Source organism: Oryzias latipes, chromosome 6 (genome assembly GCF_002234675.1).
Source record: "Oryzias latipes chromosome 6, ASM223467v1".
In the NCBI taxonomy this organism is placed as follows: domain Eukaryota; kingdom Metazoa; phylum Chordata; class Actinopteri; order Beloniformes; family Adrianichthyidae; genus Oryzias; species Oryzias latipes.
In genome coordinates this window covers 24889805-24916831 of record NC_019864.2, presented here as the reverse complement: position 1 = coordinate 24916831, position 27027 = coordinate 24889805, and the positions used below count along the sequence as shown (strand labels likewise).

The window sequence follows — 27027 nt, the reverse complement described above, 5'->3', positions numbered from 1 at the left end:
TTTATGGACGTGATAAAAGAAAACATGCAGTTGGTATATTAAGAAAAAAATGCAGAGGACAGGGTAAAATAGGAACACCTAAATTATAGTGCTGAGCTCTGAAAAAAAAAAGGTTCAAGTAGCACATATGAGGTACTTCTAAAAGCATTTATATTATGTTTAAGTTCTGCTCTTTCCACCATATGAGGTCAAGATTAGTGGCCTTACACTCTTCAATGACATCTTTACTTGTTCCAATATCACATAGCAGTCTGGAAATCTCCTTCAATTACATGAATGAGTATGGCAGTCCCCAACTTCTGCCTCGCAGAAGGTCAAATAGGTTCTGTTGAATAAATTATCTTTTAAAAAGGCCAAATTGCATATTCTGATATTCAATTCCCTTCTTCATCCTTTCAAAATGATAGAACTGCCAAGAATTTTAGATGAGAGATATTCAATTTAAGTCATTACAACTATCATGTTGTATAAATGTGAAGCTTAACTTCACCATGGATTATTTCTGGACTGTATTTAAGATGCACAAGTCTATCATGCTTGAGAGTCCTTGCTGCATAACTTTGATTTAATTATGAGCTATAAACAGGTTCAAGTTGAGGAGTCAAGAGCAAGCAACATTTAGAATCCTAAAAAAGTAAAAAAAAAAACTTGCAACATAACAACTGTGACTTTAATATACAAAGAAACTGATCCATGTGGTTTGTGTGTTTCCTTAAAGAGATAAAATGATTCACAGGGTTGAAACAGATGGGGGTGTTTTGAATCAAGTCCCAGGGGAGATACTTTTTAACTTTCCTTTTTAAAAAAAGTTAAAAATAGCTTTTAGTGTTCCATTAAAAATATAAGAAAGAAAACAGTGGAACCCCCCTCCCCCCCTGAGAAATGGTAAAAGTTAAAAACATAAAAAAGGGACATTGTGGAGCAAAGTTCTGCCAAATCTTTCTGAAAAACACAAAAAACAAGAAGAAAAACAAAATTCAATATTTTTTTTGCTGTTTTAGAACTTTTTTAAATGATTGACAATGAATGAATAGCTGTTCATATTGGACAGGGATTTTCCTAAATTTAGTGCCATAAATCAGCTGTCACGCTTGCCTTACTTGGCTTGATGGCCTGCCCAAATCTTTGCCCTGTAAGCAAGGCAGATTGTATATAAGAAGGCTCAGAGAAGATTCAGAGTGTGGTTGAAGAGCAAGGAAGTTTCTGCTGCTGGTAAGCCAGATACTATGTTCATGCCATCTTGTGAGCTTACTGAAGATAAAATGATAATTAAACCAAACATAGAAAAATGCCACAATTATTAACTTTTGAGAGTAAATTGAAATAAAATATTTTTTAAATGTATAATTTAGGATGTCTTTGTAAACATTTATTGTATTGTTTAGTTTATCTTTGATTTTATTCTTTTTTTCAGGTTTGTTGAGCATCAGTTTCTTTTTACATAAGGAACACCAAATGTGAGTAGAAATAAAAAAATAAATCATCAAATAATAATTACGTGTTTTCAAAAAGATGTGGTTGTTTTTAACTTGAGTCAAGCATAATTAACATGAAAGTATATTATGCTCCAATGAAGAAAATGTTTTAAACATGAAATAGACAAGGTATAGATTTTCTAACAGAAACATGGCTCAGTTGTTGACCTAAAAGTGATCTAGAAATGTGTCAGAAATAAGACAATATTACTCCATTTAGAAACGTATGTCTGCTATTGTTTAAAAAGACTTACTGTGTGTGAGGATAAACTAAAGCTAATGACTTTTTAAGACAAATACATAAAAAATTAGTTTTCTAGAGGAATATTTTTATGCTCAATTGATAATAACCCCCATATGAATTGGAATTTACATTACTAGACTTTGACTTTTTAAATCTTATATTGTCAGTTGTCGAGGGCTTAGGCCAGTATTTCACTGTTTATTATATGTATGATATGTTTATTCCAAAAAGACACTATAGGAACTGGCATCAAATGGCAAAGGTCAAATTTATCAAATGTACACAAAGCAAACACTCAGTTACATGAAGTTTTATTAGCAAAAATCAAATGCTCAAAACGTCAGTATTATACACAAAAATTGTCCTAAAAAATGTGAGCAGGACTGAACTTATTTCTTCTCTTACAGAAAAAATCTGCCACCATGAGCACAGACGCGGAGATGGCCGTTTACGGCAAGGCTGCCATTTACCTCCGTAAGCCTGAGAAGGAAAGAATTGAGGCTCAAAACAAACCGTTTGATGCCAAGAGTGCCTGCTATGTACCTGATGTCAAGGAGCTGTACTTGAAGGCAACCATCATCAAGAAAGACGGTGGCAAAGTTACTGTCAAACTCTTGGATAGTAATGAGGTTTGTAGGGCTAAGTCACATTTAGAAGGTGGTGAGGAAGGCTGAATTGTAACAAGAATGTTTTTCTGTTGCAGGAAAGAACAGTAAAGGAAGATGAGGTCTCTCCAATGAACCCTCCAAAGTTCGATAAAATTGAGGACATGGCCATGATGACCCACCTCAATGAAGCCTCTGTGCTGTATAACCTCAAAGAGCGTTATGCAGCATGGATGATCTACGTAAGACACCTGCACTTGAAACGAATCAAGTAACAATGAGACTTCCTACTTATGCAGAAATATAATAAGTTTTCTATGAAAACATTTGTCCCTTTCAGACCTATTCTGGGTTGTTCTGTGCCACCGTGAACCCTTACAAGTGGCTCCCAGTGTACGACTCTGAAGTTGTATCTGCCTACAGAGGCAAGAAGCGTATGGAGGCTCCTCCCCACATCTTCTCTGTCTCTGACAACGCTTTTCAGTTCATGCTTACTGGTATGCTACCCACAAAGTATTTGTTTATGAATGGATTGATTTGGACTCATCCAGACACTCATTATTTTTCATTTACCTTGAACAGATAGGGAGAACCAGTCTGTGTTGATCACGTAAGTATTACACTCACTGACTTTTTTTTATCTGCAAAGTTTACTTTATTTACATACTTATATGACTCTGTCTGTACTCAGTGGAGAATCTGGTGCTGGAAAGACTGTAAACACCAAGCGTGTCATTCAGTACTTTGCAACTATCTCCACTGGAGCTGAAAAGAAGCAACAGTCTGGAAAAATGCAGGTGAAATATAGAAACACAACATATAAACACACATGCAAAATTAAAAGTCCTTTTATTGACACGTTAAAAACTGTAATGCAGGGCTCTCTGGAGGATCAGATTATTGCAGCCAATCCTTTGTTGGAGGCTTATGGTAATGCCAAAACCGTGAGAAATGACAACTCCTCTCGTTTTGTAAGTATGGAACCATGGCTAAGTTAAATTTCAATCTTAGAAAACCCTCACCCATGTGGATTTAGCATAACTGTACCTCTCCTCCATACAGGGTAAATTCATCAGAATTCACTTCGGCGCAACTGGCAAGCTGGCTAGTGCTGACATTGAGACATGTAAGTACGACGCTGAATCTATTCAACTTGATCTGATGGCAAAAACATATATTTAGACTAACTTATAACATACACAGATCTGCTGGAGAAGTCAAGAGTGACTTTCCAGCTTGAGCTGGAGAGAGGCTACCACATCTTCTACCAGATGATGACAAATCACAAGCCTGAGCTGATTGGTAAAAAGAAAAAGCTGCTGCAATGTTTTTAGACAAAAACTGTGTGTTTTTTTAACATAGAATTTAACATGTCATTTAATTTTCAGAAATGTCCCTTCTCACAACCAACCCCTACGACTTCCCCATGTGCAGCATGGGTCAGATCACTGTGGCCAGTATTGACGACAAAGTCGAGCTGGAAGCCACTGATGTGGGTGGACTTTATTTTTTTCTTTTTGTATTTTTTTACATGCTACTAAAAGAAACTTAACAATTTGTGCTTTGAAAACTAATATGTTTAATACAGACTCCATTATTGTATTACAGAATGCCATTGACATCCTGGGTTTCACTAATGAGGAGAAAATGAGCATCTACAAAATGACAGGTGCAGTACTTCACCATGGTAACATGAAGTTCAAGCAGAAACAACGTGAGGAGCAGGCTGAACCTGACGGCAACGAGGGTGAGGTTGACTATAAACTAAAAACCTTTACATTTACTGTGAAATTACTGTTACAAGTTGCATATATTCCTTATTATTGACATCTATTTCTGTTTACAGATGCTGACAAGGTTGCTTACTTGCTGGGCCTGAACTCTGCTGACATGCTTAAGGCCCTGTGCTATCCCAGAGTCAAGGTCGGAAATGAGTATGTCACCAAGGGACAAACAGTTCCTCAGGTAAAAACAGAAAAAAAAATAGGTGACATGGTGATAGACAAGATCTCAATCAATTTATCAAGTTGAACTTTATGACACTAATTGAGTTTGACTCATATTACTATTCAGGTGCTGAACTCTGTCACTGCCCTGGCCAAGTCCATCTATGAAAGGATGTTCTTGTGGATGGTCGTCCGTATTAACCAGATGTTGGACACCAAGCAGCAAAGGAACCACTTCATTGGTGTCTTGGACATTGCTGGATTTGAAATCTTTGACGTAGGCCTTCATCCAAAAACTCCATTATTCTACTTCTTTGAATTGACTGTCATTTGACATGAATCTAACCGGTTTGATGACTTGTGTGTTTGCAGTTCAACACACTGGAGCAGCTGTGTATCAACTTCACCAATGAGAAACTGCAACAGTTTTTCAACCACCACATGTTCGTCCTGGAACAAGAGGAGTACAAGAAGGAGGGTATTATCTGGGAGTTCATTGACTTCGGTATGGACTTGGCTGCCTGTATTGAGCTGATTGAGAAGGTAAACATTAGGCTAAGCATCTTGTTTTCAAACTGTTGTTTCAATGTCGTTACTTATACCCTGTGTCTTTTCTTTATCTTTAACAAAGCCCATGGGTATCTTCTCCATCCTGGAAGAGGAGTGCATGTTCCCCAAGGCAACAGACACATCCTTCAAGAACAAGCTGTATGACCAGCATCTTGGCAAAAGTAAAGCTTTTGAGAAGCCAAAGCCTGCCAAGGGCAAGGCTGAGGCCCACTTCTCCCTGGTGCACTACGCTGGCACTGTGGACTACAACATCACTGGCTGGCTGGACAAGAACAAGGACCCACTGAATGAGTCTGTGGTGCAGCTGTACCAGAAATCCTCATGCAAACTTCTGGCTCTCCTGTATCCTCCTGCTCCAGCTGAGGGTAAGCTTTTTCAAACAAATATACCGGTACTATAGCTAAAAACTTTTATTTTTATATACTTTTTATGACTGAAATAAAATTCAAGTCATTGTTTTAAGAAAAAAGACTTAATTTAAAAATGTCTTCAAAAACATAGACACTACCAAGAAGGGAGGCAAGAAGAAGGGTGGTTCCATGCAGACTGTGTCCTCCCAGTTCAGGGTAAGCTTTGGATTAAACATAAAATGTCTGCTGATGCTTATGATGAAACATTGTATTTGTAAGAAACATTTTCTACTGTAAACCTACAGGAGAACTTGGGCAAGCTGATGACCAACTTGAGGAGCACCCATCCTCACTTTGTGCGTTGCCTGATTCCCAATGAGTCAAAGACTCCAGGTACACATTTGTGTTTTTTTTCTAGCAATTTGTTTGAGTTGTTGTGCTGGGTAGATTACAGTGAAAACTATATTTTACAGGTCTGATGGAGAACTTCCTGGTCATCCACCAGCTCAGGTGTAACGGTGTGCTAGAGGGTATCAGAATCTGCAGGAAGGGTTTCCCCAGCAGAATCCTCTATGGTGACTTCAAACAGAGGTACTATTGTTGTGCCAATAAAGTTATTATATTAAAAACAAAAAGATGACAAAAAAGGTTTTTTAAATCATGTGCCTTTTTTTTGTTAGATACAAAGTACTGAATGCCAGTGTCATCCCTGAGGGACAGTTCATTGACAACAAGAAGGCCTCAGAGAAACTGCTTGGATCAATTGATGTTAACCATGATGAATACAAATTTGGCCACACCAAGGTTAGTGTCAATATTTTTTGTCAAAGCTTACAGTTACTTTTACTTTTATTTAGCCATACAGATGTGTTTAGAGTTTTCTTTTTGAGCCATTACTAATGTTCAATGAGATTTACATGAATAAAAAATGTTTCAATTCTCTATACAGGTATTCTTCAAGGCTGGTCTGCTGGGTACCCTTGAGGAGATGAGAGATGAGAAGTTGGCAACACTGGTAACAATGACTCAGGCTGCTTGCCGTGGCTTCCTCATGAGAAAGGAGTTTGTTAAGATGATGGAAAGGAGGCATGTCAAACTCAAATAATTTGAAAATAGGCAAAGGAGCTTCAGGGGAATTACTGTTTTAACAGAAACCTTGTCCCCTACAGGGAAGCTATCTACACCATCCAGTACAATGTCCGTTCATTCATGAATGTTAAACACTGGCCATGGATGAAGGTGTACTACAAGATCAAGCCTCTGCTCAAGAGCGCCGAGACTGAGAAGGAGCTGGCCCAGATGAAGGAGAACTACGACAAGATGACATCCGACTTGGCTGCTGCATTGGCCAAGAAGAAGGAACTGGAGGAGAAGATGGTCTCTCTTCTGCAGGAAAAGAATGATCTGCAGCTGCAAGTGGCATCAGTAAGTAGCAGTAGGTTAAATATGTAGTTACTCAATTGTGTTTCCAATGTTAATATTTACACAATTCTTAAAAAAAATAGGAATCTGAGAATCTATCAGATGCTGAAGAGAGATGTGAGGGACTGATCAAGAGCAAGATTCAGCTGGAAGCCAAGCTCAAAGAGATAACCGAGAGGCTGGAAGATGAAGAGGAGATCAATGCTGAGCTCACTGCCAAGAAAAGGAAGCTGGAGGATGAATGCTCAGAGCTCAAAAAGGACATTGATGACTTGGAGCTGACCTTGGCCAAAGTAGAAAAGGAGAAACATGCCACTGAGAACAAGGTTTGCAGTCTTTACTGTTCCACCAAACACACATTCATGGGAAATGGTAGAGTCATGTCATACAAACATCTGTCCTTCAAATGCAGGTGAAGAACCTGACTGAGGAGATGGCATCCCAAGATGAGAGCATTGCCAAACTGACAAAGGAGAAGAAAGCTCTCCAAGAGGCTCATCAGCAGACCCTTGATGACCTGCAGGCAGAGGAAGACAAAGTCAACACTCTGACCAAGTCCAAGACTAAGCTGGAGCAGCAAGTGGATGATGTAAGCTGCAAATGGAACATGAACTTGAAAAACAAGATTCTTTTTGAACAATAAACTAACCTAAAGGTTACAATTTCAGCTTGAAGGTTCTCTGGAACAAGAGAAGAAGCTTCGCATGGACCTTGAGAGAGCCAAGAGAAAGCTAGAGGGAGATCTGAAATTGGCCCAGGAATCCATCATGGATCTGGAGAATGACAAGCAGCAGTCTGACGAGAAACTGAAGAAGTAAATGGACAGCTCTGTTATTTTTGTTTGTGTGTTCTTATTTAATTATCAGTATAACAGTTAAGACACAGAAAGTCTTACCATGAATGTTATTTCAACAGGAAAGACTTTGAAATCAGCCAGCTCCTCAGCAAGATTGAAGATGAGCAGTCTTTGGGCGCTCAGCTTCAGAAGAAGATCAAGGAGCTCCAGGTGACTGATTCATTTGAATTCCTCAAAATGTGTCCCTTATTTTATCTTTACAATTTAATGGAATACATCATTTTCACATCCACCAGGCCCGTATTGAGGAGCTTGAGGAAGAGATTGAGGCTGAGCGTGCTGCTCGGGCCAAGGTTGAGAAGCAGAGGGCTGATCTCTCCAGGGAACTGGAGGAGATCAGTGAGAGGCTGGAGGAAGCTGGAGGTGCCACTGCTGCTCAAATAGAGATGAACAAGAAGCGCGAGGCTGAGTTCCAGAAGCTTCGTCGTGATCTTGAGGAGGCCACTCTGCAGCATGAAGCCACCGCTGCAGCTCTGCGCAAGAAGCAGGCGGACAGTGTTGCTGAGCTGGGCGAGCAGATCGACAACCTGCAGCGCGTCAAGCAGAAGCTCGAGAAGGAAAAGAGCGAATACAAGATGGAGATCGATGACCTCAGCAGCAACATGGAGGCTGTTGCTAAAGCCAAGGTACACCATGACCTTATTTGAGCCTTAGAGTCTAAAACAAGTCTTTAATTGGTTTAGATACAGTTGTAACAAGTCTGTTTCTTTTCCATGTTAGGGCAATCTTGAAAAGATGTGCCGTACTCTTGAGGACCAACTCAGTGAACTGAAGACCAAGAATGATGAGAACCTTCGTCAGATCAATGACTTGAGTGCGCAGAAAGCCCGCCTGCTCACTGAAAATGGTAAGTGACTGAATAGATTTGACCTACAATACAGACTCATTGCAGGGAGATGAAAAGGACACAAACTAATCTCCAATGTTTAATTTACCACCAGGTGAATTTGGCCGTCAACTTGAGGAGAAGGAAGCCCTTGTTTCTCAGCTGACCAGAGGGAAACAGGCTTTCACCCAGCAGATTGATGAGCTGAAGAGACAGATTGAAGAGGAGGTCAAGGTAAGAAACCTCCCACTTTCAGAGGCCACTCTTACCACTCATTTTTGCCTTCATCATTTGAATCCTTAATCCTTTTGTTCAAACCAGGCCAAGAATGCCCTTGCACATGCAGTGCAATCTGCACGCCATGACTGTGATCTGCTCAGGGAGCAGTTTGAGGAGGAGCAAGAGGCTAAGGCTGAGTTGCAGAGAGGAATGTCCAAGGCTAACAGTGAGGTGGCTCAGTGGAGAACTAAATATGAAACTGATGCCATCCAGCGTACAGAGGAGCTTGAAGAATCCAAGTAAGTAACAGTCAGACAGATGGAATAGTTTTTGGAATTATTTAATAATAAATAAAACAATCTTCTTACATGTAATAACACACAGTTAAATTTGTGCATAAATGTATTAAGATGGTATTTGAGCTTAAACGTTTATAATGAGAAAATCCCTTCCTTGACTTTTCAAAAAGGAAAAAGTTGGCTCAACGTCTCCAGGAGGCCGAAGAACAGATTGAGGCAGTGAACTCCAAGTGTGCATCCTTGGAGAAGACCAAACAGAGGCTCCACAGTGAAGTAGAAGACCTTATGATTGATGTGGAGAGGGCAAATGCTCTTGCTGGTAACCTTGACAAGAAGCAGAGGAACTTCGATAAGGTCATTTCTTTCACCTTGAACAAAGTCAAATCCAGAAAGTTTTCCTCCCTGTGTCGACGAATAACCCTTTTCAATATAAATTTGTGATTTTAGGTGTTGGCTGAGTGGAAACAGAAGTATGAGGAATCTCAGGCAGAGCTTGAGGGTGCTCAGAAGGAGGCTCGTTCTCTCAGCACTGAACTTTTCAAGATGAAGAACTCTTATGAGGAGGCTCTGGATCAGCTGGAGACCATGAAGCGTGAAAACAAGAACCTTCAGCGTAAGCTCCTTAAATACTGATAAAACATTTTTTATTGTTCATTACTTTAAATCCTGAAAACTCAATGTTGTTAAACTTTTGTCTGCAGAGGAGATCTCAGATCTGACTGAACAGATTGGGGAAACTGGCAAGAGCATCCACGAGCTGGAAAAGGCCAAGAAGCAAGTGGAGACTGAGAAGTCTGAGATCCAGACTGCTCTTGAGGAAGCTGAGGTACATTCACATTTGGAAAGGGCTTTTGAAAGGAAGCTTCCAGTCATAAGCTACTACCAAAACGTGACAGCTATAAGGTACCAATCGATCTGTTTTGAACATTGTTAGGGAACTCTGGAGCACGAAGAGTCCAAGATCCTGCGTGTGCAGCTGGAGCTGAACCAGATCAAGGGTGAAGTGGACAGGAAGATTGCAGAGAAAGATGAAGAGATTGAGCAGATTAAGAGGAACAGCCAGAGGGTGATCGAATCCATGCAGGGCACTCTTGATGCTGAAGTCAGGAGCAGGAATGATGCCCTGAGAGTCAAGAAGAAGATGGAGGGAGACCTGAACGAGATGGAGATTCAGCTGAGCCATGCCAATCGCCAGGCTGCTGAGGCACAGAAGCAGCTGAGAAATGTTCAGGCTCAACTGAAGGTACGGAAAGATAAAACTTCCACATCAAGCATTGATGTAGTTTAGAAGTGTATTATAGAGGTTGTCAATGGTTTCTTTCTTTTTTGCTCCAGGATGCTCAACTGCACCTTGATGATGCTGTGAGAGCCCAAGAGGACCTGAAGGAGCAAGCTGCTATGGTGGAACGCAGAAACGGTCTCATGGTTGCTGAAATTGAGGAGCTGAGAGCTGCTCTGGAACAGACAGAGAGAAGCCGCAAAATCGCTGAGCAGGAATTGGTTGATGCCAGTGAGCGTGTTGGACTTCTGCACTCCCAGGTAAAAATGATTGATACTTTACCTTTTCAAAGTATGTATGTTCATTTGGGAAACTCGTTCATTTCGGAAATGTTCACTAAATGCCATTCTTTCAGAACACAAGCCTTCTGAACACCAAGAAGAAGCTTGAATCAGACCTGGTCCAGGTCCAGGGAGAAGTGGATGATGCTGTCCAGGAAGCAAGAAATGCAGAGGACAAGGCAAAGAAGGCCATCACTGATGTGGGTGTATACCTCCTGTGTTTGCTTTACACTACAACATACAGGGTCGTATTTTTAACATGCATCTTAAATGTTATAGGCTGCTATGATGGCTGAGGAGCTCAAAAAGGAGCAGGACACCAGTGCTCATCTGGAGAGGATGAAGAAGAACCTAGAGGTTGCTGTGAAAGATCTGCAGCATCGTCTGGATGAAGCTGAGAACCTGGCCATGAAGGGTGGCAAGAAGCAGCTCCAGAAACTCGAGTCTAGGGTAAAAATCCAAAGCAATATTTTTATTCACAAAACTCCTTAAATGCACACACAATGTTAAGTCTAAAATATATGTTTCTAGGTGCGTGAGCTGGAGGCTGAGATTGAGAATGAGCAGAGACGTGGTGCAGATGCTGTTAAGGGCGTTCGCAAGTATGAGAGGAGAGTGAAAGAGCTCTCCTATCAGGTACAAGAACATGAAAACTTACTTAGGGTTTTTCAAAATTGTTGTTAAAAAATTACAAGAACAAATGTATTTTATCCTTTATTTTATATAACAGACTGAGGAGGACAAGAAAAACATCAACAGGCTGCAGGATCTGGTTGACAAGTTGCAGCTCAAGGTGAAGGCCTACAAGAGGCATTCTGAGGAAGCGGTAAGTGAAAAAACAAAAAACAAATTTTTTGTCGATCTATTACTTCAGTTGTTATGTCAAGAATAAAATACCCTTTTTTCTTTTAAATCAAGGAGGAGCAGGCCAATGTTCATCTGTCCAAGTGCAGAAAACTCCAGCATGAGCTGGAGGAGGCTGAGGAGCGTGCTGACATTGCTGAGTCTCAGGTCAACAAGATGAGGGCAAAGAGCCGTGACTCTGGCAAGGTAAACATTTTGTTCTATGTTCGACAAAGTGTGCTTACCTTTTGTTTATAAAGTTCAACTATGAAAACAAACTCAAATATAATTTTTTTATTTTTTACAGGGAAAAGAAGCTGCTGAATAAGGCATATTGTCTCCTATAATGTTGAATCATAAAATATGGTTTAACCTGTGTTAAAACAATAAAACTTTTCTTGCTTGTAAAGTTTTCTGTTTTTTCTTTAACACTGACAATCTAAATACACGAAATTGGGAGAACAATAATTAAGAAAACATTTGAATGAGGAAACTTAATATGAACAAAGCCACATTAAATCTCTGACTTACAACCTAGACCCCACAACATAATGTTGTTTGAAATTAATGCAGGTTTCCTCTATGAACTCGAAACTTGGTCAAAATGGGAAAACAATTGGAAATACAGAAGATAAATTATGTCACAAAAAGTGATATAATAAATAAAAATTGATACGCACCTTCAACAGAATCCAAAACATGCAAAATAACTGAGCACGCTCAGTGACGAATGTGAAGAATGTCTTGAGGAGACTGCAAGAAGGAGGCTGTGTCACGTGCATCCAGACAACTTTGTTGGCCTCACAATGAAAAAGCAAGATCTTAAAAAGTAAATTTTGGATGCTACTGCATCTAAATAGCAAATTGTTTCTCAGCAAAGTAACTCCAGTTTTAAATTTGTGTTAAAATACAGCAATACAGTTTATATTTTTTTCTCAGCTGCCTGCAAACATTAAAAATACGGTAAGTTTAATGAAATTTCATGAAATTGATGAAAATGGTTGATGACTGCTGCTGGAGAATGTGGTTCAAAAAGTTAAAGTTAAACATATAAAGTTAAACATATTTCTGTTTATTAACGTTGATGTTTTAATATGCAATTAAAACAAAAGGAAATATGGATCAAAGTCAGACCTGTGCAATATAAATTTATTTTTGAAACAGATTCATGTATTCAAAACATCACAAGCAATAACCACTGACAACTCTGTACATTTTATCTCTTTGAACAATCACCAAACATTATGGTTGTCTGTCACAGAGCAAAGGTGTGATGGAATTGTTTTTCAATCATGTTCAGTAAAAATAATTCAAATTTTAAATAAATAAAACAGCCATTTTATTGTGAACGATGTCATGGCTTCAAAGCATTATCCATGAGAACAGCCAATTGTTAACATTATATGAACCCAATAAATTTTCCTAATGATTACATTTCTACCCACTAAAAAATGTTCAGTGAGAATTTCCAAAAGCAAAAAATTTCCAGGCCCACGTCCCTTCGTCCACAGTGAATGATGAGAAAATCAGAAGCTGCTCTTCCTTGCAGGCTTGAAAATGAAAAGGGTAAAAGGTTGCTCCACTATCATCCGCCCCTCCAGACCAAATTATGTAGATCCCTGTCCAAGACGCTGTGATGGTTTTGTTGAACTGTACTTGCTGATGCCCAACAAACAGGACTATCACTGATAATCCAAACTGTAACTGAAAGAAAAATAAAATAGATTTTAGTCAATAAATATTTGTACACATGCTGTTTTTGCAAAAATGTGATAAAAATACACAATGGAAAATATTTATTCTTGTTTATACTGAAAATACACATGTATATATACTTTTTGATACAATCTTTTAAGAACAGTAGTTTGTCTTTGAAATAAAACTTCAGTAATTACCTTTATTTGGATTGTTGGCAGAAGAGCATCATCAGCCATATTTAACTTTTTAGACCTGGCGTCAACATGTGTGGACATTTTTGGGTTACCGATATACTAACACAGACGTTAATTCTTCTTAACTGGGCCCCTGTGAATGTTTGTGTAGAGCAGGGGTGTCAAACTCATTTTGGTTCGGGGGCCACATACAAGGCGTCTGATCCTAAGTGGGCCGGACCAGTAACATAAAAGCAAAAACTGCTTTTCTTTTCTTCTTTTTTTTTACTCAGCTGGAAAAAATGCCTCAACCAACATGGTAGCCTAATCACTTATTAGTACATATTCATTCACAAAGGCCAATGGATCTTAAATAAAATGCATTTCACTTAAAAAAAATTGGTTTATTCAATATTCACAGACTGAATATTTTACTAACGACGCAATCTCAATAATAAACTCAAGAAGGGCTACAGGAAAAAAACGAAACACCTGCACACTTTCACCTGAGCTGGCGCAGCAGTGTCGAGATGCTTTCTGCAACGTCATGTCTCGTGCATACAACTCTGCTGCAGCTGAGAGGGGCCTTCTGGAGGAGCATGGCTTACACGAGTATCCAGTCATCCTGATGCTCCTCAATGTCACTGCCAACGATGGACAGAGAGTTGGGACTCTCATTGATCTGGCTTCTGACACAAACTATATAACGCATCAAGCTGCAAGCAAGCTGAACCTTCAGAGTGAGAACGTCACATTAGTGGTCCATGGCGTTGGAGGAATGAAGGTGTCTGTTGCAACAAAGCGCTACCTCCTCAAAATACGTGTCAGCACTCCAAGAGGGACCCCCAAGTCACATCAACTAATCTGCTATGGACTTGAGGAAATTGCAGAAGTTCATAGACATGTTTCAGCTAACAAGCTACAGAGGATCTTCCCAGACGTTGCCTTCAAAGACCTCGTGAGACCCAAAGAGATCCAGCTGCTGATTAGCCACAAAGAAGGTCAGCTCGTACCTCAGAAAGTTCGCTCAATCGGTGATCTGGTGCTCTGGGACGGCCCACTAGGCAAGACAGTCGGAGGCACACACCCGAACCTCTTTGAGGAAGTTACTGTAACAGCCCATACGTCAAAGACTCACTTTGCAAGATCCATGAGAACTGCGGCTGTTAAGTACAATGAACTTACTTCTAAAGAGTCGGTTTCCCGTCAGTACACTAACCAACCTGAGGTCCAGTCCAATAGAGCCACCAGAAGCAAAGAGTTCCTAAAGTGGTGGAAATGGGAGAGTATTGGAGCCGCCTGTGAGCCAAAATGTGGAGGTTGCCGCTGCGGGAACTGCCAGCCTGGAGGAAAAGAAATGACACTCGCTGAAGAGAGAGAAATGGAGATCATAAAAAATGGCCTGACTTATGTGACCGGAGGTGAACACAGCCCTGAACCACACTGGCACGCAAAGTATCCGTGGACCGAAGAGCCGGAATCTCTGCCCAACAACAGGAGAGCAGTAGAAGCAACTTTCCTCAGGACAGAGAAACAACTGTCAAAAGAACCTGAGTGGAAGACAGCCTACACTTCACAAGTTCATGAAATGATCGTTCGTAAAGCTGCAGTGAAGCTGTCCAAAAAACTTCTACAGAGCTGGACTGGGCCAGTGTGGTATGTCAGCCACTGAATTGCACCAAACCCACACTCTGTCTCCACCCCAGTGAGATTGGTGTGGAACAGTAGTCAGAAGTACAGAGGTCTCAGCCTGAACGACATGCTGATCAAAGGTCCAGACGTCCTGTATCCAACAAGAGCCGTCCTGCTGAGGTTTCGTGCTGGGGTCTTTGCTGCGCTTAGTGACATCCGTAAGATGTACAACTCTGTCTGGTTGGAGGAGAGAGAGGTCCATCTGCATCGATTTCTCTGGCGTGACACGGAAGATTCTGAGATAGAAGACTATGCTATCACCAGGGTAAACATCGGGGATAAACCTGCCGGTTGCATCGCCCAGGTTGCCATGCGAGAGACTGCCAACCTACCTCCATTCAGTCACCTAAAAGAGGAAAGACGTGTGCTTGAAGAAGATGCATATGTGAATGACATCTTAACTTCTCACAACAACCTTGACCATCTAAACCTCCTCACGTCTAACATCGAACGCATCCTGAGAGCAGGCGGGTTCTACATGAAGCCTTGGGTCTATTCAGGTCAAAGTGGGAGGAAGCCCAGAGATGAGAAAACAGAGCACCCAGAGGTTATGATCCTGCCGAACCAGCTCACCAAAGATGACAACAAAGCCCTTGGCCTAGGCTACACAATAGACAATGACAAACTCCATGTTATGGCTGCAGTAAACTTCTCTAAAAAGAAGAAAAAGATGCGCCTCGGCCAAGACCTGCTTAAGAAATAAGTAAGAAACCAAACTCCAGATCCGCTGACAAGAAGACAACTGCTGAGCCAAGTCTCTGGACTATATGACCCCCTTGGACTTGTGACTCCTGCAAAACAAAAAGGGGCCATTCTTGTCAGGAGAGCCTTTCAGGAAGCAAAAGCAAAGTACTCTTTAGAAGAAGACACCTGGGATGCTGCCTTATCCAAAGAACTCAGAGAAGACGCCATAAAACTGCTCGAAGAATATGCTGTCCTGAGCCCACTTCGATTCACTCGCTCCCTGACTCCATTAGATCCATGCGCACAACCAACTGGCATTACCTTTTCAGATGGCAGCGAACACGCATATGGTGCTGTGATGTCCCTTCGTTGGAGCTGCAGCGATGGTGTCGTTGTGAGACTGGTCGAGTCCAAAGCCAAGCTGACCCCTCTTGACCACAAAGGTGATCCTGTTAAAGCAGAGATATGTAGAGCAGTCTTTGCAGCTCGACTGAAGAACTATTTCCAGAGACACTGCAGAATCGACGTCAAGGAGTGGTTTCATCTTGTCGACAGTCAGACAGTCCTGGGCGCCATTCAGCATGAGAGTTATGGCTACCAGACCTTCTTCGCGAATCGAGTAGGTGAGATCCAGAGCAGCACGAACGTTGACGACTGGTGGTGGATTCCAGGACAAACGAACATCGCGGACATCATCACCAGAGGGGCCAGTCCTGAACTTTTGACCGAGGACTCTGAGTGGCAGTCGGGTCCAAAGTTTCTTCAACTCCCTACAGATGAGTGGCCGAAGAAATCCGCTAGAGACGTTGCTGCACAAGCCAGAGACAATGTCGCTAAAATCCAGAAAAAGACTTTTACAGCAATAAGTACCAAGACTCACCTGAAAGACCATGATCTAGTCAAAGACGCCAGAAGACCACCTGCAGGAACAACAATCAAAGAGCTGGTAGACGAAAGGCGCTTCAGTGATCTGAGGAAGCTGGTCAAGACCATTGCATTCATCTGGAGAGCAGCAAAGAAGTTTATACATGTCAAGACCAAAGACAAAGAAAAGTGGGAGGCAGTACAGTTATCGGGTGTCATCACAGTCTTTGAAAGAGAAGATGCATTCAGAGACCTTTGCCTGGCGGCACAACAGGGCGTGAACTTTCAAAGTACCACAACAGACAGGCTCGTTGTCTACAGAGACCAGTCAACTGGACTTTTAGTGTGTGGTGGCAGAATCCAGACCTTCAAAGAGGACCTAAAAGTTGTTCCCCTTCTACCATTCCAAGCCTGGATCTCTACCCTCTTAGCCAGAGAAGCTCATGGAGAGGGGCATGAAGGAGTGGCTGGAACCCTACTGAGAATGAGGAGGAAGGCATGGGTCGTCAAGGGAAGAATTCTCGCCCAAAAGGTCGTAATTAAGTGCATCTTCTGCAAAAAGGCGAAAGCGGGAACCTGTCGGCAAATCATGGGGGACTTACCTGAAAGATCAAGTCCTGCTGCACCATTTCAGTTTACATCCGTTGACCTGTTTGGACCATACCATGTAAAGGATGATATAAAGAGGCGAGTGACCATGAAAGTATGGGGCGTCGTTTTCTGCTGTATGTCCAGTCGAGCCATCCACGTTGAACTAGCAAGTACGCTATCAACAGAGAGCTTCCTGCTTGCCTACCAGAGGTTCACTGCCGTCCAAGACCACCCCCGAAAAATCTGGTCTGACCCAGGCACAAACTTTATAGGAGCAAAACCTATACTAAAGGACATGTATAGTTTCCTGAGAGAGCAAAACGAAGCATCACTAGAAGAATATGCCACCAGAAATGGAACCCACTGGACATGGAAGATCCACCCTGCTGATTCACCTCACAGAAACGGGGCTGCTGAAGCTGCCGTTAAAGTCACCAAAAGAGCTCTGTTGAGTCTTCGCAAAGTAGAAGGCCTTACTTTCAGCGAGTTCCTAAGAACATTTCAGCTAGCTGCCAACCTAGCCAATGAAAGACCCATTGATGCCAAAATCCAGAGTCGAGAAGAACGCATAGAGTCTATCAGTCCAAACACTTTGCTGCTTGGTAGAGCCTCATCGAGTGGAGACTTCAAGTCATTTGATTACACCACCTACCCTCTGAAGAGACTGAAGGAAATTCAAAGCCAAGTCAACTACTTCTGGAAGTCCTGGAGCCAACTGGCCAGTCCCAATCTATTCGTCCGCAGTAAGTGGCATGCTGCTGAAAGGAACGTCGCTGTTGGAGATGTTGTTTGGCTCTGTGACCAGAACGCATTACGAGGTCAGTTCAAGCTTGCAAGAGTGGTTGGTGTGAATACTGACAAGAAAGGTGTTGTTCGAGATGTCTACGTGAAGGTCTCCCCAAGTTGTGGTGCTTTCAGTGTGGTGAGATCTCCAAAGCCAGTTCCTGTCGCTGGAGTCCTCCAAGAGCTGTCAGAGTACCATCCTGCATCGAGACGTCCGACGTCTCGTTGTCCTCTTGCCAGTGGAGGAGCAAGTTCAGAGAGACCAGCTCGCCTGAGGAGGTACGATCTTTCAGGACAGTGCCACAAGATCGAGTGGGAGTTGTCACGCTGATCAGCGGAGGTGGTTGCCTCGCTGTGACCTGGAGTGCGCAGCGCCTCACATGAACGCGCAGCACCTCACACATGAGCGCGCAGCAGCCTGCGTGCGCTCAGAGAATACACGCGCGCCGCTACCAGCTGAACTGAATGAAGGCAATCAGCGCGGAAGCTGGGAACGCTTAAAACAGCGTTTCACCGAGCTGTGTGTAAGAACTGAGCTGGATGACGGCAGTTTCTATGAACTTGGACACTAAACCCAAACCACTGCGTGAGTGGGACTTGGACTATAAAGGGCTACTGGTAAGCTCAATGCTGGACTTTATTATGTCACATTGTTGTCTTGGATTAAAAGAAAAAATAATTAAATGTTGTAAAATGTCCTACAAATGTTTGTATTGAAATTATATATATTTGTTAACCTGGAAAAAGATAATTATTGGTAAAATAATCTACTTAAGTTGAGATAAATTGTATTTAAGTTTCCTACAATTTACAACTGAGTTGTTGGTTTAATTTTCTTGGTTACAAATTGTTGGTTTAGATTTCATCTTAATTTATTTACCTGGTTTACCTTATGTTTGATTTAAATATGCTGAACTGTTTATTGATTGTTTAAAGGTTTTGTTTTGATTGTTTAAAGGTTTTTCACGTACTTCCTACCCCCACTACTTCCTACTTCCTACTTCCAACTACTACCACTTACTGCCAACTACTACTACTGTTGCTAATAAAAGACTTGGAAAGAGTGAAATCCTTGGTCCAGTCCTGTCCCTTTGCAAGTGTGGGAGCACGCAGTTTACAAATACACTTGACATCAATAGTAACCAAAAATGCAATCAATGACTGGATTCCTTCATTTGGCGCCCAAGTCTCCTCAGAGATGTTGTATCTGCAATCGTAATCCTTGACTAATGCAGAAGTGTTGTGCCCCAAAAAGCAGTCGACCTTTGCTAGCATGATTACGTGATTAGATTTACATGCAGCCCTCAGCATTTTTCAATAAGTTCACTGTACGAAAATGGTTCGGATGTTTTCTCTAACTTTTTTGCAATAAGGTAGCTAGGTGTCACTACTCCAACACTGATGTCACAGCTGCAGTAAATGCAGACAGTTGTTTTTCAGTCCAGCTAATAGTTGGTAAATTTTCTCTTTTCTTAACTGCAAATGGTGAAACTTTTCTCTTTGAGTCTCATAGTGGTGCTGAATGTTATATTCTTTGAGCACTGAGACCTGTTAATTACATACCAAGAATGCAGGTTTTGCATTCAGCTCTGTGAACAAATAAAACTGTCCATTTTCCTGGAAAGGTCAGCACTCCACTTCAACCTTTTTCTTTGTGACAACATTTTGGTCATTATTGGGACCCTACTGATCATTCTTATAGCAACATAGCAGCGATGAGGCTTGCGCAGAACCAAACTACATCTTACTCAGACACAAAGCTGTTAGGTTTCACTTTTGGCACGTGCAAAGATATGCTGTTTCACCTGTTTTGCTTTTACTTTACTCCCCCTAGAAGCGGAAATGCGCATTTCAGTTATTTCTTTTTTTTTTTTTTTTTTTTTTTTTTTTTCTTTTTACCTTGTCCTGTCCAACAGCTGGGCAAACAGATGAGAGCTGAGGGCCTCTTGTGTTGGACATATTTTACTTTAACAAGAGGGGTTATTAATCTTCAGACAAACCAAAGGTATGTCTGAATAAACCCCTTTTGTAATTGAGGCCAAACTTTATTAATTTCAAACATGTTTGAAGATCTTTGGTGTTGGACCGGACGGAAAAGGAAAGAGGGGAAGAAGAGAGAGGGACGTTAGAAAGAGGGGGGGAAGGAGGGTGATAGTAGGAGGGGAAGGGGGATAAGACCATGAAGCAGCATAGAGCAACAAGTTTACTGGTTGTTAATCACCATGGTAAGGCTCAAATGCAGTACAAAAAGGGCGGAGCCTGTCCACACACACACCCAAGTGTCAAACACACCTGCTAGTTGCAGAAATGTCCATCTGTCGACATGTACACAAAACAGATAGTGCTCACACGCATACTTATGCCTTAAAACCAACTAGTGTGAAACATTTCAGTCATTCAGTCACGCAAACCGCCAGTGCAAAGGTGAGCCAACACCCGTGCTCAGGTGAGTGCTCATGTTCTTCTAATATGGATGGTGGAATGTGTAAAGAAGGAAGGAGAGCGCCCAGCCATCCCCACCCCAAGACCCCCACCGCAGCAGCAGCGGCAGCCGGAATCCCCCCCACGCCACACGGAAACCGGCAGGGAACAACCGCCGCCCGGGCGACCAAGCCCGCCACCCAGGCCAGGGCCAGCAGGACCGCTGCAAGGCCCCCCAGAGCCAGAGAGCAGGGAGGCACAGAGGGAAAGAGAGGGCCGCCCCAGCCCAACCAGGAGAACAGCCCCCCCGCCGCGCCGGGAGAGCCCAACGCAGGGCCCCACCGGAGAGGGACGCCCACAGCCCCAGATGAGCACCCCACCACCACCCAGGAGTTCCGGGCATCCCCCCGCCCCAACCCCAGGTACGAGCCAGGACCCCCCAAGGGAGACCCGCCCCGCACTCCAGGCAGCCATCCGCCCGGCCCACGGTTGGTCCAGGGAGGAGCAAGGCAGGGGCCCGCCGCCCCCGCCCAGGAGGGGGGAACCCCGGGGAAAAAAGAGGGCCCACAAGGGGTGTTGTAAATATGGCCCGACCAGGCTCGGCCACAGTTGGAAGTTAGGCGGGGCCCAGCGCTCAGGAGCAAGGACCAGAACCCACCCCCCAGGGACACCAACACCCCCGGCTCAGATGTAATGTGAACCCCCCCACCGCGCGGAGAGAGCACCGCCGGGCCCAGGAAGCCGGCACCCCGGGGACACGGCCGCCGCTGCAAAGGGGCCCGTACCCCCCACCAGGGAAGAGGCAGGGGACAGATGGTCCTAGGTCCCACCTTCCTTGCAAAATGTGTGTGCGTATATGTGTGTTTAAGAGGGTGTGTGTGTGCATGTGTGTGTGTTTATGTTGGGATGTATATATTGAGGGGGGAGGGGTGTGTGTACTAAGGGGGGTGCAGTTAAAATTGGCGGGTAGGGCACTAAGGGGACATCTCCTGATTACTCACAGTGATGTCCCCTCACCCTCCCCACCAAGGGGCCCTAAATGTCTAAGGTGCGGTTAAAATTGGCGGGTAGGGTGCTAGGAGGACATCTGCTGCTTGCTGGCAGTGATGTCCAAGCACCCCCCCTACCAAGGGCCCTACATGTCTAAGGTGCAAATAAAACCGAAAGAGGGGGGGACCACTCCATACGGCAACCATAGGAGGGGGGGCCACTGCCTAGTAAACCCCCCCCCCCAAGGCTCATCGCAGGCTAATCCCCCCACCCCCTCACCCTATTATGAGGTTATATGAGGAAGGGGGTAAGTTGGGGACAGCTGGTAGACTGTCCCCCGGTGGTCAAACAGCTGTCCCCCGCCCCCCCCCCCAGCAAGGGGGCCAGGCCCACCCAGCCCAGGGGCCCCACCCCCGGAGGCGCCGACACCCCAGGCCCAGCACCACCCACCCCACACAGAGGGAGAGGAGCCAGAAAGCGCCGGCCCCCCCCGGAGCAAGCCCAGGCCCCCACCCCCAAACGCCGGCCCTAGAAGAGCTCTGGTCAGGCCTCGACGGGACCGAGGCAGCCAACCGGCCGGGGAAACCGCCGATGGCCTCAGCGGAGACCCCGACCTGTCAACCCCCCCTGCCCCGTACCAATAGTGGCCCCCCCCCTCCCCCAGAATGCCCCCCCACAGGACAGGGCCGACAAGACCCCCCACCCCACCCCACCCCAGACCCCGCAGCCGAAGCGGATGACACCCAGAGCGCCCGGGGGCCCCAAGAGGGTTGTCCCGTCCCGCCCCAGAGCCAGGGAAGGGCTGATCCCAGCCCCAGGCGTAGATGGGAAGCCCATCCAGTGCCGCTGGGCCCCCCCCCCGAGCAGCGCCCCCCGCCAACCCCCCCCAGCACAGGCAAAGGGACCACCCCCCCAAGCCAAGCCAGAACACCCCCCCCCCCCCCACGCACCCCCACACCCAAGCCCAGAGGACCACGCAGCGCCCCAGCCCGCCCCACCCCGGCGCCGGACCCGACCCCCCGACCAACGGAGCCCCCACCACCCCCCGCCAGGCACCGGAGGCCCCGGCCCCCACCCCAGCCCACGGCAGAAGGGCAAGGAGCAGCGACGACCAGGCCCCCCCATCCCCTAAGTCATGGAGTCAGCTATGGGAGACCAGAGAGACCGAATTCTTTCAAAGTTACTTGAACCTTGGGCTGACATTTTTTCCAAGCTGATCTGATCAAGCAGCAGATTTCTGTGTTGACTTATATTTATATTTTTCTTGCTTTTCCAATTTGTTAAAATAGTTTTTTTAGCAATGCAAAGAGTTATGAAAATGATAGAGCCTAATCCTCCTTCTACATCGATGGCACTCATGTCACCAAGCACACAAAGTGACGGTGAAGCTGTGATTGAAACCTTAAGCCAGACTGATAAATCGGCACATACCTGCTGCCAGAGAGCCTGGACAGGAGTGCAGAACCACAGTGCATGCATGTAATTGTCGGGTAGATTACTGTCACAGTGCTGACAAATGTCTGAGTTGCTGAGACCCATCTTGAACATCCTCTGTCCAGTGTAGTAAATTCTGTGAAGGGTTTTAAAATGGATTAGCTGCAGATTTGGACTTTTTGTCAGTTTAAAGGTGTTTAGACAAAGTTCTGACCAAAAGCTTTCATCTGTGCTGATGCTCAAATCCGCATCCCATTTTGTTGTCGGAAGTGAAATGTTATTATCTAAATTACATAAAAGTTTGTATATTTTGGAGAGAGTTTTATTCATTGAGAAATTGATCAGAGTGGTAACTACATCTGGTAGCTTTAAATCGTTGTCTCTGTATTTAAATTTTTTAGTAATACTTGATTTAAGTTGCTGATATTCCAAGAAGTTATTTATTCCATGTTTGTCTTGAAGTTCCTGGGGAGTTATGAATCTTCTATCAATAATTACGTGCTCTAGTTGTTTTATGCCCCCTGCTTGCCAAGCTGGGAAGTGGATAATTTTTTTGTTTATGAGGATGTCTGGGTTGTTCCAGATGGGTGTCATTTTGCACGGTTGAATTGATGATTTTGATATTTTGAGAAATTCCCACCAGGCTGTTAAAGTGGCGTTTATATTAATAGTTTTGAAACAATCCTGTTTTTTAACTGTTTGGCTAATAAATGGAAGATCTGACAGGTTGATCTTTCCACATAACGCCTGTTCCAAGTCTAACCATGAGTTGGTTTCTGGATTATTTTTTAACCATTTTAAGATGTATTGTAATCTATTTGCAAGAAAGTATTTGTGGAAATTAGGTAATTCTAATCCTCCACAGCTTTTTGCAGATTTTAAAGTTTTTAGACTAATTCTTGCAGGTTTATTATTCCATAAAAAGCTTGATATGGATGAGTCTAATGTTTTGAACCATTTTAGTGGCGGTTGTGTGGGAATCATTGAAAAGAGATAATTAACTTTGGGTAAGATTTTCATTTTTACCGTGGCTACCTTGCCCATAAGGGACAGAGGCAGGTTGGTCCAGCGTGTTAGATCGTCCTGTATGTTTTTCAGTAATGGGGTGTAGTTTAGCTGCACCAGTTCTGATAGTTTGGGGGAAAAATTGATACCTAGATATTTGATATTTCCTGATTTAACTGGTATTGTGAGTCTTTGCTCCGCATTATTGTTCAGTGGTAATAAAACAGACTTATTCCAATTAATGGAATAGTCTGATATAGAGGAGAATTCATTAATGATTGTTGCCGTTTCATTTACAGAATGTAAATTACTTAAAAACAGTAATATGTCATCTGCATAGAGACTAATTTTATGATGGCTGTGTTTAGTTTTGATTCCTTTAATGCTTTCATTCTGTCTTATTGCTGCAGCTAAAGGCTCAATGAATATAGCAAAAAGAGAAGGAGAGAGTGGGCAGCCCTGTCTGGTTCCTCTTCCGAGAAAAAACCTGTTTGAAGTCTGTTTATTAGTTCTAACTGATGCATTGGGGTTGTGATATAATATTTTGATCCATTTGATGAATGCTTCTCCAAAACCAAACTTATGGAGGGCGGCAATAAGGAACTTCCAGTTTACTCTGTCAAAAGCTTTTTCAGCATCCAGTGATAGTATGGACATTTCCTGGTTTTTAATGGTGGCAAAGTCTATTATATTAACTAGTCTACGGACATTATCATCCGAGTGTCTGCCTTTGATGAATCCAGTCTGGTCGAAGTCAATTATGTGAGGAGTGATTTTTTCTATTCTCTGTGCTAGTGCTTTGCAGATAATTTTTACGTCTGCATTGATTAGAGAAATAGGGCGGTAGCTTGAAGGACTATTGGGATCTTTGTCTGGTTTTAGAAGAAGAATTATGTTGGCTGAGTTCATGTTAGGTGGCATTGATTGGCTTTCATTGATAGATGTGACAGTTTTATAAAATGTTGGTGCCAGTTGTTCCCAGAATTCTTTATAAAACTCAGCAGGAAAGCCGTCAGGCCCTGGTGCTTTACCATTAGGCATAAGTAACAGAGCTTCATGAAGTTCAGACAACGAGAACGGAGAGTCTAAGTTTGTTATTTGATCCTCATTTAACCTGGGTAGGTTTACATTATTAAGAAATGAGTCAATACTTTGCTCTGACGGATTGATCTGTGGTGTGTACAAGTTTTTATAAAAGTTTTCAAATGCGTTATTAATTTTGACCGGGTCATGAGTGATATTTCCTGTTTGGTCCGTAATAGAGGTGATTGATGATTTTTCTCTATTAATTTTAAGCTGATTAGCCAGAAATTTGCCAATTTCAGTTATTTCTTTAAAAAATCATAACTCTCCACAGGAATGGACTAGAAACGTGCTTTCTTTTTTAAACATCCTAATAATTTTTACTCTTCATTACTGGGGCAAATTGAACCATCTGGGGGGCCCAACACGGCCCGTGGCCAGGACACCCCTGGTCTAGAGGGTTAGCTCAAATATTAGCTCTTAAAATTTTAATGACAGTATGTTTAACTCAACTAATTGGAACATACTTAGTTGAGTCAAAAAGAAAAGCTTCTTACGTTGTAATCACAACATTATATATGATCATATGCCAACAGTTTTATTTAACATTAGAGAAAAAAATGACATTTTTCATGTTCATCTATTACTGTTATGATGTATTGTTTAAAAAAATTGTTTATAAAAGCTATAATATTAAGAATTATACAATAATACATGTTATACGGTTGTTGTTTCCTTTTCAGCTTTTCCCATCAGGGGTCGCCACAGCGAACGAGTCGCACGGTAAACTTGGCAATATTTTACGCCGGATGCCCTTCCTGACGCAACCCTCTCAAAGCAACCGGGCTTGGGACCGGCACAGAAGTAGAGAAGGGAACAGGGAGCAGCCCGGAGTCGAACCCTGGTTACACGGACGGAAGGCGCCGCAAACCAGCACGAGCTAAACCGGCTCCCCAATACATACATACATGTTATACGGTACGATACAATATTACACACTATAGAAAACATAGCATCATAGAAAACATGTTTGCTTGTTACTCTAGCAGAAATCCTTTAAAATTTTGTCCGCTTATTAAAACCCACATAACTTTATTAATGAAGGATCAAACTGTCCAAATGAATGTAGAAAAATAACAAAACTGAGCTAGAAAGAACATGTATTACGTGTGTAACATTTTGTCTCACACATAAGACCTGCAATCATTGAATAATTACAGTAATTACACATAAATATTATGTAATCAACTACAGAAAATTTGTATTTTAAGAAATAAAAAAGTTTTATACTCTCGCGGGCCACATAAAATGATATGGCGGGCGACATGTGGCTTAACATATTAAGTGTAAAACACCAAGTACATCATGTATAAATATTAGTCCACCACTGCTTTTCCTTGCTGGAGACTTTAGCAAAAGCAACAAACGTTAGCTTGGAGAGAGCCTCGGGACGATGTGAAACATGGGCACGAATAAAAAACAAAAGGGAAAAAAACAACTTAATCCATTCCTGCATCTTTTCCCCATATTCGAAACATCAGAGTCAGGAGGAGCTAACTCCAGCTGACAATTTATGCTTCAAGTAGGTGAGTGTAAAAATCTATGGGTGACATCAAAGAAGCTTCGTCCATTTTATATGTATGTCTATGGTTTCAGCATGACCAAAAGCACATTCCTGATGTAAACTATCAACTTCACTGACAGTGTTGTCGTGGACTGGGTTGCAAGCCATACTTATGATTTCTGGAACTGTAGACACCGGAAGATTGTCTGGGACAGAGCATGCATTGGAGCAGTGATAAAAAGCCATGATGTCCATTGAGAGTCAGATTCGAGTTGAGCAGTAGCACTGTATTTATCACATACAACACGCCTGCTGGGTGGTACACACCTTCTTGTCACACAGGTATGGGGGTTTTTGTGGATCACCATGAATAGCTTTCATCATATTTGAGATGTCATATTAAAGCAACTTTTGATAGACATGAGCACATTTGTTTCTTGATCCCTTCAGGTTATGATCACTCAAAGGTAAATCTTTATTGACCAGAAATCATACAGCAGGATATTCTATCAAAATGTTTTTCCAAAAAACACGTTTGTGTTATGTACATTTTACTCATGTAAGGGCCTCAACCATCACATATAGGCACATGGAAGCTGGCAGTAGGACTCCTCCCACATCTAGGTGTCTAAGCGAGAAGGGAAGAACAACTCCAACTCTACTTTGTAAATTTGGTCACAGGACCACCCCTATGTTTCTTGAGTCATGTGGTATAAGTCCCACCTACTTTCTGACACGTTTGTGGTGACGTTGAAAAAGAAGCCCATGTCACGCCCCTTTTATGATGTACTGTATTTCCCCTCACAAGGTACATGTGCACTTCACATGCATACGTAAAGGTGTGCATCCCATATATGGGACACCTTTACATCACATGTATAAATATAGGT

The 27027-nt window shown here is 43.0% G+C and overlaps 1 protein-coding gene across 2 annotated transcripts; it reads left to right on the top strand.

Annotated features, from left to right (window-relative positions):
* The first annotated feature begins 1154 nt into the window (after positions 1-1154).
* On the top strand, positions 1155-11621 carry mmyhl2 (myosin heavy chain larval type 2). Of its 2 annotated transcripts, NM_001161758.1 has the most exon segments (41): positions 1176-1212; positions 1415-1457; positions 2127-2348; positions 2423-2566; positions 2665-2821; positions 2907-2934; positions 3016-3121; positions 3203-3295; positions 3387-3450; positions 3528-3626; positions 3713-3816; positions 3933-4071; positions 4171-4289; positions 4398-4547; positions 4643-4813; positions 4902-5205; positions 5342-5406; positions 5496-5583; positions 5664-5781; positions 5871-5994; positions 6140-6276; positions 6360-6615; positions 6696-6938; positions 7025-7201; positions 7281-7426; positions 7528-7618; positions 7705-8094; positions 8189-8315; positions 8410-8528; positions 8616-8812; positions 8983-9166; positions 9260-9425; positions 9514-9638; positions 9747-10055; positions 10148-10351; positions 10447-10572; positions 10652-10822; positions 10904-11008; positions 11103-11198; positions 11291-11422; positions 11523-11621. In NM_001161758.1, coding segments are annotated over 39 exon segments (5802 nt in total). In that variant the 5' UTR covers positions 1176-1212; positions 1415-1457; positions 2127-2141; the 3' UTR covers positions 11544-11621.
* Positions 11622-27027: the final 15406 nt, after the last annotated feature.